This window comes from Benincasa hispida, chromosome 3 (genome assembly GCF_027475165.1).
Source record: "Benincasa hispida cultivar pf3 chromosome 3, pf3_genome.v1.1, whole genome shotgun sequence".
NCBI lineage: Eukaryota > Viridiplantae > Streptophyta > Magnoliopsida > Cucurbitales > Cucurbitaceae > Benincasa > Benincasa hispida.
Genome location: NC_143480.1, coordinates 17,850,731 through 17,863,325, shown reverse-complemented (window position 1 = coordinate 17,863,325; position 12,595 = coordinate 17,850,731). Strand labels below are relative to the sequence as shown.

General features: G+C 36.5%; 1 protein-coding gene across 1 annotated transcript in view; it reads left to right on the top strand.

Moving 5' to 3' along the window:
• The first annotated feature begins 1,740 nt into the window (after positions 1-1,740).
• Positions 1,741-12,595, top strand: part of LOC120073351 (uncharacterized) — a 63,294-nt gene continuing 52,439 nt past the window's right edge. The window contains exons 1-13 of the mRNA XM_039026145.2: positions 1,741-2,146; positions 2,469-3,187; positions 3,873-3,998; positions 4,099-4,184; positions 4,274-4,382; positions 5,273-5,368; positions 5,462-5,524; positions 5,620-5,679; positions 5,796-5,864; positions 8,840-8,921; positions 9,246-9,298; positions 9,380-9,478; positions 9,571-10,803. Of these exons, the coding sequence (XP_038882073.1) occupies positions 2,089-2,146; positions 2,469-3,187; positions 3,873-3,998; positions 4,099-4,184; positions 4,274-4,382; positions 5,273-5,368; positions 5,462-5,524; positions 5,620-5,679; positions 5,796-5,864; positions 8,840-8,921; positions 9,246-9,298; positions 9,380-9,478; positions 9,571-10,803 (2,853 nt within the window). The 5' untranslated portion in view covers positions 1,741-2,088. The remainder of the gene's footprint in view (positions 2,147-2,468; positions 3,188-3,872; positions 3,999-4,098; positions 4,185-4,273; positions 4,383-5,272; positions 5,369-5,461; positions 5,525-5,619; positions 5,680-5,795; positions 5,865-8,839; positions 8,922-9,245; positions 9,299-9,379; positions 9,479-9,570; positions 10,804-12,595) is intronic.

Sequence of the window (12,595 nt, the reverse complement as noted above, 5' to 3'; positions counted from 1 at the left end):
TCGTATCCGTAGTGTCACCAAGATAAGGTATCTCTCCATTAATCTTTATACTACAGTCTTTTTAGGTTATCACTTAAGGCATGATTCACTTGTATATCTCATATACATGCTTAAGTTTACATACAACAACCATGGAGTTTTGTTTATTGGATATGAGTAAATGCAAAATAAAATAACTCTTATTTTATTCATAATAATGTGTATAATGTTTACAGACTACGAAACTCCGGGAGAATTGGGACACCAATCCCAACACCCATCAAATTTAAACATTCAATATTTCCAAAACATTAAAAAAACATTCACACTTCAGGTCAGGAATAAACCCAAAATAGAAATATCAACCACTCCTCCAACTATTATATCGACTATTACTTTTTGGACTTCCACGTTTGACAATTGCTCTTCCAGCCATTGTATCATTTGTGCCTTGTTGTATATATGGTTTCAGTTTATTAGTTTGCATAATTATTCCGGTTAGAGATTAGAAACATACCTTGTCCTCACTGTTGACGACTATTGGTTATTTGTTTGCTTGTTTTTTTTTCCAGTAATTTCAACAGCCTTCATTCACTCACTGACTCTCATTCTTACTTTAGTTTTTTTCTCATAACTTTTATCCTTCTTCAAATACATTTAAATGGTTGATTATTTTTAAACTTATTATTTAAATAACATTGATAAACAAGTAAAATTGTGTTTCTATTTTCTAATCCTAAAATTATAGGTAAATACACGTAAAACAATTTTATTCGATTTTCCTAAATATTATTTTAAAACACATTATTTTATTTAAGAAAATAATCACATAAATATTGGATTATTTGAAGATCGATCTATGCTCAACGCTTACCTCTTACTTTGAATGTGAGAAATATTGTATAAGATAAGATTACGGTGCATAAAGGGAAAGGAAGACTGTGAAAGGGTTTAGGCTTCTTTAGCTCTGAGAAAGGCTGTGAGAGTGTCAATTTTGTGGAAGTGTTTATATATATGTGAAGCTCGTAAGATCGAAGTCTGTCGTTGACAAGACCGCCGGACGAACGCAAGGCAACGTGAATTGTACGCTTACGCTGTGCGAACTGAAGCTAACGAACCCAAGGTAATGTGAACTGCTATACTTGAACGCAAGACTAAACGCAAGTATGCCAGAACGAGAGGCTACAACTACAACAAATATACGATTGAAGTTTATCTTGTCGTTTTCTCTACTCAAGTGAGGCTTGTAAAAACCCCATTTTCATTTAAAAGATCTGTTTTATTTTATGATTATTTTCTTTTAATTCATTCCTTGTTTAGTGTGATGATAATTAATTGTAAGTGGGATAAGATATTTGTCAATGTATTATGCAACGTGAAATTTATTTGATTAGGGTGTATATGTTGTTTTTGAAATGATTTTGAATCCATCTAAATTTCTATTTTTAAACGTTATTGATATGAGGTTAATTGGGGAGAATTTTGAATTTATACTTATTATTTTCAATTATTTAATTTTTTTTTGCTATTTTAATAATTTTAAAAATTATTTACCATTTTTACAAATTAAATTTTAGATTTTGCTACCTATCTTGTCAACCCGAGTTAATTTAGGGTTTAGCAAAATTTTAGTCTGACAGCATGAACATGAGCACCACCACCTGCTCTACGGATGGGCCAATTTTAGCTAATGGGCCGAGTAGCCCAGTCGGGTCCAGCCCAATCACAAGACTACGAGGAGCGGGTCTCTCTTCCACGTGAAAATTCATTCAGCCATTCGGGAGCGGGAGGGATCGAAGTCTAGTCTACCCGGGAAACAGAAATTCGACTGAAAATTGTAGCCAATTTTGCAGAACAAGATCACTGAACCCTAAGCACCGGAGCGGGAATTGAATTCACTACACAATTCTCGCACTGAAGTCGCTTGATTCCCTCATTTTTTGTTCTACTAGACTATACTAGTCAATGAAGGCGTTTCAAAGCCTGGTACGAGTATGAAGAAGAAGAAGAAGCTGCCGGAACTGCCTAACGCTCTGAATATATAGTCGTTTAACTTTCTACAATCACCTAGCTCTTTCTCTTTGCATTCAGCGTTACTTCAAGGACGCCATGAGTCCCATTCAGAACTTCGAGCAACATTCTCGCCACCTCGTCGAGCCTGAACTTTGTACTCTCTCTTTCTCTCTATCTCTCTGTTCGTGCCCGAACATTTATGCTTTTGCTGCGTCAAGTTCTGAGAAACTAGGTTATTTGAGTTGAAAGTTGTAGTTATTCATCTACTTTATTATGATCTTCCATTTCGAAGTTCGCTTAAATTAAGCTATGGTGTATGCAATGTTCTTAATTTGTACTTCCCCCCCTTTCACTCCTAAGATCGCAGTTTCTGTATTATTGTCACGTTTTCCTTTTGTTTCTCAACGATCAGATTGAGCTATACTTAGTTTCACCTCTACGTTACTTTTTTATTCTGAATTATGTGCCGCGAGCAGGTATTCAGACGAGGCTTCAGATGGCAACAGAGGTTCGAGATAGCTTGGAGATTGCTCACACTCCTGAGTACTTAAATTTTCTGAAATGCTACTTTCGCGCGTTCTCTGTAATCCTACTTAAAATTACAAAGCCTCAATTCACTGACAGTCATGAGCATAAGCTTCGGAACATCGTGGTGGAGATCCTTAATCGGCTTCCACACAGTGAAGTTTTAAGGCCCTTCGTGCAGGACCTGTTGAAGGTTGCCATGCAAGTGCTTACCACAGATAACGAGGAGAACGGCTTAATTTGTATCCGCATAATCTTCGACCTGCTCAGAAATTTTAGACCGACCCTAGAAAATGAAGTGCAGCCATTCCTGGACTTCGTGTGCAAAATTTACCAGAACTTTAAGTTGACTGTAAGCCATTTTTTTGAAAATACGGCTGCTGTTGTTGAAGATACCAAGCCCATGGATGTATCCACCTCATCGGACCAGTCACTGACTTCCGGATGCACGGGGACTGTGCAGCTCAATCCCAGTACCCGCTCATTTAAGATAGTAACGGAGAGTCCACTGGTCGTCATGTTTCTTTTCCAGCTGTATAGTCGGCTTGTCCAAACAAATATCCCTCTCTTGTTGCCTTTGATGGTTTCTGCTATTTCTGTTCCAGGACCTGAAAAGGTTCCTCCCTCTTTGAAGACTCATTTCATTGAACTGAAGGGTGCGCAGGTTAAGGTATGCTGTATGTGGATACTCGTTGTATATATATAATTTTATAGGTTTAAATTTTGGTGAGGAAGGGCGAGACATGATTCCTCCTTGAATGCCTGTAACAACTTTTCTCTTTATTCTCATAGGCTTTACACCCAACCGTCCTTAAATTAGTTGCAATCATAGGACACAACTAAATTTTAGTATGATCCTCTTGTATGTTCGTTACGATTGATTTAGAGAGTCTTCTTTTCTTTCAGTTTTTCCGTTATATTATTCACACAGTTGAATGATATTTCTCTGCTTTGCATGCATATTTGTGTATGCCATGTTAGTAACATCCTCAGGCACTCTTTATGGGTCTGAGGGGGGGAGTATCTCCTCGTTGGCTTTTTTGAGCCCGAGTCGAAATCATCAGGGCCTTTCGTCCTTATGAAGCTTGACAACAATGGATATTACATGTTTTTGATGACTAGATAAAGCGATAAGCATGCTACTGTTAGGGATTCACTCTGTATTGATATTGCATAAAATAATTTTCATTGAGTTGTCTGTCTGTCTTTTACTATGAGCTAAGCTATGAATGCAATTAGTCAATCAGGCAGAATAGAGACCTCTAACCACAGTAGAATCAGGCTGTACATTAACCACAGCAGTCAATCAGGAAGTAAAGTAAGAATGTACTTATTTTATGCCTTTGTGATTGCAGACGGTTTCTTTTTTAACATATCTATTGAGGAGTTCTGCTGATTATATCAGGCCACATGAAGAAAGTATTTGTAAGAGTATTGTGAATTTGCTGGTCACATGTTCAGATTCTGTGTCAATACGGAAGGCGAGAACTTTTGTCCTTTAGTATCCTGGGTTACTTTGCGAACTTAGTCAGTTGGTTGAAAGGAAAATCAGAGAACTAAGCTTAATGTTGATCAATGCAGGAATTATTGGTAGCCCTGAAACATGTTCTTGGAACAGAGTATAAGAGAGGCTTATTTCCACTGATTGATACACTGTTGGAAGAGAAGTAATGTATTTGACCTATGTACATCCCACTGCCGAGCTTTGCTGTTATTTATACTGATACTTTGTTGTCTTATCATTCCACTTTTTCAGGGTACTAGTTGGAACTGGTCGGGCATGCTATGAGACATTAAGACCATTAGCTTATAGTTTACTAGCAGAAATTGTGCATCATGTCAGAGGGGATCTTTCCCTGTCTCAGGTATTTCCATTTGTGCAACTTTTAGTCCTAATGGATGAATGTCTTAAGTTGTCCTACTTGTTTATTTAGTGCTCCTAAAATTTTCTGGCGTTCCTGGAAGTCTACATTAGGATGACAATGCCTATGCACAAGAATTTTCTTGACAGTCTTGACAGTCTTGTCCTGAACCGAAGTTTGAAAACAAGGACATTTATCTTTCTGTTATTTATATTCTTTCCCACTGTATTTTTTTTTTAACAAGAGATAAAACCTTTCATTGATGAAATCAAAAGAGGGACTAATGTTCAATAGATTTAAAACTCGCAAAGGAGAGAGAAATGTAAACAAAGGACAAATCATCAAGTAAAACATAATTGTAGCATAATTTTCTTTTTGGAAGACTTGCAGTTTTCTGTGCCACTCGTTTAAAGGTTGGAATTGGAAAACATAGCTCTTCCCATGGAAGTTTAGAAGTTGCTAAGTTTTTAGTTTAATTTTCTACAGAGCAAAGGATAGATATAGGTCACATTTGTTAAAGCTTCTTTGAGGATTGGCCAGAAGGAGTTGCTTTGGGTTTTCAAAGTCCAATGGGCTTCTGGGAGAAAAATTTGTTCATTTGTTTTCGAGGCTGCTTTTCAACGTTTTCAACTAATATTTGTTTCCATCTATCTTGTTCCCTTCTTGGATTTTCGGGGCCGTCAAATTCTCTTCTGAAGTGAGGTTATAATATGTGTTTAGCATTACTTTTCACATTTTAAATCGAATATTTTGTATCTTTATAATTTACAATGTAAATTGTTCTCTCTCTCTCTCTCTCTCTCTCTTTATGATCTTGTTGTCCCATGTCAACTCAGTTTCTGCAGCACATTGTTATGTTCTATCATCTGATAAATGCTGTGTGATGGCTGCAGCTATCACGGATTATCTACTTGTTCTCAAGCAACATGCATGATGCCTCACTATCACTTAGCATTCATACTACTTGTGCACGGTTGATGCTGAACTTGGTACCTTTACCAACTGTTTTACTTCCAATGTTATGAACCTCTTCCTATTTTCCATTCTTTGGCATGCTTGAATGAAATGAATTTTGGATATAGGTGGAGCCAATCTTTGAGAAGGGTGTTGACCAAACGTCTATGGATGAATCACGAATTCTCTTGGTCTGACATAATCATATGTTTGTTGATTGCATTCTCAATTAGCAAAACTCAATCAGTAAATTCTATGTTTAACATGACAATCGTTGCTTCTATAGGGGCGTATTTTGGACGCTTTTGTTGGGAAATTTAGTACATTCAAGCACACCATTCCTCAGGTACCACATTTGCCTTATATACATACTTCCCCCAACCTGAAAAGCTAAGAATATTTGTTACTCTGCAATTTTTGTTTGAAATATTCTTATTGAGTTTTCCCCCCTCATCTTTACAGTTGTTGGAGGAAGGTGAGGAAGGAAAAGATCGTGCAAACTTGAGGTCCAAGCTTGAGCTCCCTGTGCAGGTTGGTTCTACGCACTAACTTTTTTTCTGTATTTTCTTTTCTTGAATATTCATGGTCATGCTTGTTTTGAGCTCATCTCTATTTTGTAGTATTATTACTGGAGAATGCTCATATTTTTTTATTTTTCCCTTGAGAAAGTAGGGACTTAGTCCTACATAAAATGAAAGTCAATACATACGTATCCTTTTAATAGACTGGTCGATGGAATAGAAGCAGGAGCTGAAAAAGGATATATCTTGATCACTTCTTATGAATCACAATTTAAGCTTATTTTCATGAATCCATTCATTTCTTTCTCTTGAAGTTCCTAAATAATTGTCATATTGGCTCAACTCAAAGGTCCTTGTGTTTCTTTGTAGGGCCTGTTGCATTTACACATTTTTTTTTTGGGTAAGAAACGGAGCTTTCATTGAGAAAAATGAAAAAAAAAAAAATGTACAAGGGCATACAAAAAATAAGTAAAAAAGGCCCATCCATTACCTACAACTAAGGATTCCAATTCAAAAGTATCAAACCAATATCATAATTACAAAAAGGCAAGGTAATAGTTGCCCTTATGGATGCATTAAACCTAACAGCCTCCAGGCCTCCTCCCATGATCTCTCCTCCTCTTTATACATTCTGGGATAAACTAAAAATATTGCAGCTCTAAGATATTAATAAGACTAAATCTTAGTAAATTATTGATTTATGTCCATTATGCAAATAATTAATTAATGCAAATCATAGTCAATGGACTAGATCTTAGCAAATTATTGATTTATTAAAAAAAAAAACCATTAGTAAATCAGTGATTTATGTTTAAAAATGCCATTAAGTGATTGCGTGCATGCTCCTTTGTTATTAGGTTTATTATTGATATACCATATCAATCACAGTGATATTTCACTTTGCTTTCTGTCCATGTTTGTTTGCTTGATATTTTCTTTTAGGTCTATTCCTGATATACCATACCAACGGATTAAAAATTGTATATTAGTGGTATTTTAACTTCAGTTTTCTATCCGTGATTGAGAAGAAGACTGTGTAAAACAGGAATAATGAAAAAGTGAATAAACTACTTTAAAATTTGCTTTATTTGCAAAATCATTAGTGTATCCTATATAAGCAAATATGACATTAATTTGCCTAACCCTTCTTTTTAGGCCTATCAGTTCCTTAATAAACAAATACGTTAAGTGCACCATTGAAGCTTTTTTTTTTTTTTTTTTTGAAATGGAAACAAAACTTTTCATTTATATAATGGAAAACGTCTAATACTCAAAGTACAAGTAACAGAAGAACAAATATACAACGAACCAAAGATTTCTAGGATCAGCAGGTGCACCCGGTTATCTCAACTAGGTTGACACAACCTTAGCACCCTCATCATATCCTTATACAAAAGAATTCCACTTGATAAAACCAAAGAGTAGATGATAAAACAAAAGAGTACATGATTACATAGAAGAGACAAAAGTGTTCCAATTAAGACAAATGTCTTGAATAGAGTAATCCGAATAAAACTTTGATGGGGAACTCCAAGAAGAAGCTAGTAAGCGAGTAGATCCAAGATGATCTGTCCAATCCAAAGTTTTATCATGAAATACTCTCAAATTACGTTCAAACCAAATTTCTAAAATTAGGGCTTTAACTGCATTAGACCAAAGAATTTGAGCTTTAGAAGAGAGGGCCAACTAAAATTTGATGCATGTTTTCCTTAGTAGACTTCCCAAAAACCCAAGATAAATTGAATAAGGAAAGTTTTTTCCACCAGCATTTGGTTGTATATGAACATTCAAACAAAATATGCTGTAAGTTTTCTTCATTTGCTAGACAGCAAATGAAGCTGAAAAGCAGTATTTTTGTTTTAACAATCAATCAAATCATTGTTATGGGGATTGTGGCTAGAACAATCGAACATGTGGACCAGTGGAATGATGGAAGAGAATAATGAAATGAAATAAGGAGCGTGAGAGATAAATGAATGAAAATGACATGGAAGAACTCAGATTCCATATTATCATAATGTGATTGAGTTGAACCAAGTACTACTGTTGGTTTTGGGTAGGGTCTGACTGGTTGTTTTGTGAGAATAGTTGAGGTGTGTACAAGCTGGCTTGAATACTCACCATTACTAAAAACCAAGTAGTAGAATCACATTCAAACAAACTAGAGAGTGGGAGAGACAAGGGTAGTAACTAAATTTCTAGAATTTTCTGGGTGTATTCTTGCCAAGAAGATCTCTAATTACTAATCCCTCCCTCCCTCCCTCCTCTTTCCCCTCTTGATAAGAAATAGAAAACCTTTCATTCCAAAAGATCATGAAGAACAGCATAATGGGCCAATAGGCAAGAAGTCCCTTCTACAAAATTCCCCAGAAAAAGACAAACTTCCAATCTAAATTAACAAGAAAGGAGAAAGGTGGAGTAATCACAAAAGATCTTGTAAGCCTTGCTCAAATGTGATCTTAGCCCATCTTATACTTCTCATACAATTAAATAGTAAGATTTTGCATCTTAACCACCCTTCATCAAGAGGAGGGAGGGAGGGAAGGAGGGGGGGGGGGGGGGTGGGTGGGTAAGAGAAGAATTTCATTCAACAGCTTTCTGTGACTTCTGAAGATTTAAGGAGTTCATGGTTTGGTTTTCAGCCTAAGAGGTCATGTTTGTTATCTTCTTGTTTGTAGTGAAAAATGTTTCAATACATCTTCCCAAAAAATGTAAATTGTATTACGGTTATTAGTGTTAAGTTCATTGGTTAGAAGTGCAGAGAGAAAGTTGTATTCTAATACCCTAATAAATGTCAATTATCTATATAAATGGTTTTGGTTAGATTACTGAGTTAACTTTTATTGTCTACAAACTTTTGGAAATATTATTAGGTTTTAGGATTTACACAGTGCAACATGTTCTTGATTGATATTCCAATATGTCCTTATCTATCCAGTATTCTGCTGTATATTATTGGACCCATTATCTACCATATTCTTGCAGGCAGTTTTAAATTTGCAGGTCCCTGTGGAACATTCTAAGGAAGTCAATGACTGTAAGCATTTGATTAAGACGTTAATCATGGGTAATAATTTCTCTTTTGCAATCATTTTGTTTGAATTAGTATTTGGAATCAGTATGCTGAGAGCTTCTGATTTCTGTGTTCCAAACGTAGCACATTTCCAAAGGATTCTCTTTCTTTTCAAGTGCTGTTATTGGTTGTATTTGCTATTTTTTTATTTCTTCGTTTCTTTGTAATTTGAACATGAATCTCTTTTTATTTTATCAATGAAAAGCCTTATTTCCTTTTCGAAAAATGGTAGCATAGGTAGCATATTTTCTTCACCTGTCATGTTATGCATATTCTCTTATTTGGACCAATTTTTTTGTTGGGCTTTGTTTCTGTTAGGAATGAAGACTATCATTTGGAGTATCACTCATGCACATTTACCCCGATCTCAGGTGTTTCATTAATACTAAATATGATGGTTTCAGTTTGGCTATGTTTTGGTTATGTAATTAATCTGTTGATTTATGGTTAAGGTTTCTCCATCTCAAAATGGAACACATCCACAGATGCTTGTTAACCCATCATCGAATTTGGCAACACCTCAAGCATTCAAAGGGATGAGAGAGGACGAGGTATTATACAATTGATGATTGTTAATGTGTGTGTCTGTGGGTGTTATTTTGTTGGTGTGATTAAAATCTAATCGTAACTTTGGTCTGCATAGGTGTGTAAAGCCTCTGGTGTTCTGAAAAGTGGTGTTCATTGCTTAACACTTTTCAAGGAAAAGGATGAAGAAGTAGAAATGCTTCATCTGTTCTCCCAGATACTTACTGTTATGGAACCTCGAGATCTGATGGATATGTTTTCGTTGTGTATGCCCGAACTTTTCGACTGTATGATCTCCAACGCGCAGCTGGTCCATCTGTTTTCAACATTTTTGCAAACACCTAAAGTATATAGGCCTTTTGCGGATGTTTTGGTTAATTTTCTTGTCAGCAGTAAACTTGATGTTTTGAAGCACCCAGATTCACCAGGAGCAAAATTGGTCTTGCATCTCTTTCGTTTTGTATTTGGTGCTGTTTCTAAAGCACCCTCAGATTTCGAGCGTATTTTACAGCCTCATGTGACTGTCATAATGGAAGTTTGCGTAAAAAGTGCTACTGAAGTTGAAAGACCTCTTGGGTACATGCAGCTTCTTCGTGTGATGTTTCGGGCATTAGCTGGGTGTAAATTTGAGCTTTTACTACGTGATCTGATTTCTTTGCTACAACCTTGCCTTAATATGTTACTGACCATGCTTGATGGTCCAACTGGGGAAGATATGAGGGATCTGTTATTGGAATTATGCCTCACATTGCCTGCACGCTTAAGCTCATTATTGCCTCACCTTCCCCGTTTAATGAAGCCTCTAGTTTTATGTCTTAAAGGAAGTGATGAGTTAGTTGGTCTGGGTTTACGAACCCTTGAGTTCTGGGTTGATAGTTTAAACCCTGATTTCCTAGAACCTAGTATGGCTAACGTGATGTCTGAAGTGATTTTAGCCTTATGGTCTCATTTGAGGCCACCGCCTTATCCTTGGGGTGCAAAAGCATTACAAGTTCTTGGAAAGTTAGGTGGTCGTAATAGACGCTTTCTCAAGGAGCCACTTGCACTAGAATGCAAGGAGAATCCAGAACATGGGCTTCGTTTGATTCTTACCTTTGAGCCCTCTACTCCCTTTTTGGTGCCACTGGATAGATGCATAAATCTTGCTGTATCTGCTGTAATGAATAAAACTGGTGGTGTTGATTCTTTCTACAGAAAACAAGCTTTGAAATTTCTTCGCGTCTGCTTGTCTTCTCAGCTTAATTTGCCTGGAATTGTGGCTGATGATGGCTATACACCCAGACAATTATCAACTTTGCTCATCTCTTCTGTTGATTCCTCTTGGCGGAGATCTGAGACTCCTGAGGCAAAGGTTAGCTTCCATTACACTGTTGCTTCTATACTGTCTAACATGGTGTTCTTTTGTCTTTTGACGCAAAGCATTTTTGTATCTGAGAACTATATCTTAAATATATAAATACGTTATCAATGTGGCAAAGAACCAATACTCTGTGCTAATTTGCATTGACATTTTTGTCTCATTGTATTTTGAGCATTAGTGATGTAAGAAGAGCGGGGTTAATTGGGTAATGTTGTAGACTAATTCCCTTTTTACCCCACTTGTAAAAAAACTCGATAGGAGTCCTCCCCCTTGTATTAAACAATTATTATCACTTCAATAAAAAATGCACAAGATTGATTCTTGGAAGATTATTCTTTGAGACTCTTTAGGCTATATCAATTTGGTATTAGAGCCACTGCCTGGGCCAAAGTTGACTGCCGCTGGTGAAAGATTGGAAACTCTTGGCGACAACATTCACAAGAGGGAGCTTTGAGTATTGTGCTCGTTGCTAAACAATCCACATATATTTGGGGGGACCTTTTAAAATTCAAGTCAAGAAAGAAGAAAATTAAAGAATCATTAAGAATGAATTTTTCCAACCCAAGAAGAACGTTCAAGACTTGAAATTATTCATTTGGTTGTGAAACACGACCAAGAATGGTCGATTCCTATTCGAGAAAATCAAAGAATCGGTTCTATAACTATTATGAGATGGACACATACTTAAGAACCCAACAAAAATGACTATTTCGATCCTATAGCATTGGAAAATGCAAAGAGCAAACTCCAATATTCGTGGATACTCCTCTTTCCCTTCCCTGACCATATCTCCGATGACCATTTCTCCTTTCTCCTTTCCCCTCTTCACCTATCCTGTCTATAGTTTTGGCGAACCTCTCTCTTCTCCGTCCTACTTTCCTTCCCCGACTGTTGCTCCAGTGATAATCTCTCATCTCCGATCAGCAATCACCCACCTTGCTATTTTCATCATCTTTTCACCCATACATTCGGAACTACAAAGTCATGGAAACACCTTTTGAAATCAAAAGCTACAGCATAATCAACAGACACTTCTACATGTGGTCTGTACATTCAAGCTATTCAATTGTAGACTTGGAAAGAGGTCAGATAGTAATGGTATCTTCCCAGACAATGGAATGGCTTGTGGAAAGCCTAAATATGATGCTCAAAGAACCGTTGAAAGATTTTTATTCAGAAAAACAGAACTGACTGTGGTATATCTCGACTTGCTAAATTCTGAGCTAAAGGGGACTGGTTTGTTGAATATGCCTTCTGGCCTTCCTCAGGTGGTAGAAGAAACATTCATATTCCAGCCGGGAGAAACAAACAAGGCTGGTACTCCTTTTCAACACTCAAGAAAACTATGATGCTCTATACTCTAAATCCTCAACTTAACAAAGAAGACCTTGATGAAATTCCAAGAAACAGAGTTCCTACAAGCTCATTTGCAGATGCAGTACGATCAGATAAACCAATAAAGTTGAAGGAAATCAAGGTACATTCCAATTCCTCATCCATTTGGGTCAAAAAGGAGAAAGAAATGTTGAACATGGATTTTAATTCCCTGCTCGTGGTAACAAAATGAATGGAATTTTACTCATGGAGGAAAGTTAAATCCACCCTTGAAGATTATTTTCAAGCATCTGTTTCAATTAATCCCTATTTAGCAGACAACGCATTGATTAAGGTCAACAAGGAAATTGATTCCGATTTTTTAAATGGGAAGTGGTTTGAATATGGTAAATTTCATCTCAAATTAGAACACTGGTCCAGAATGGACCACAACCTGCCAGAAGTTATT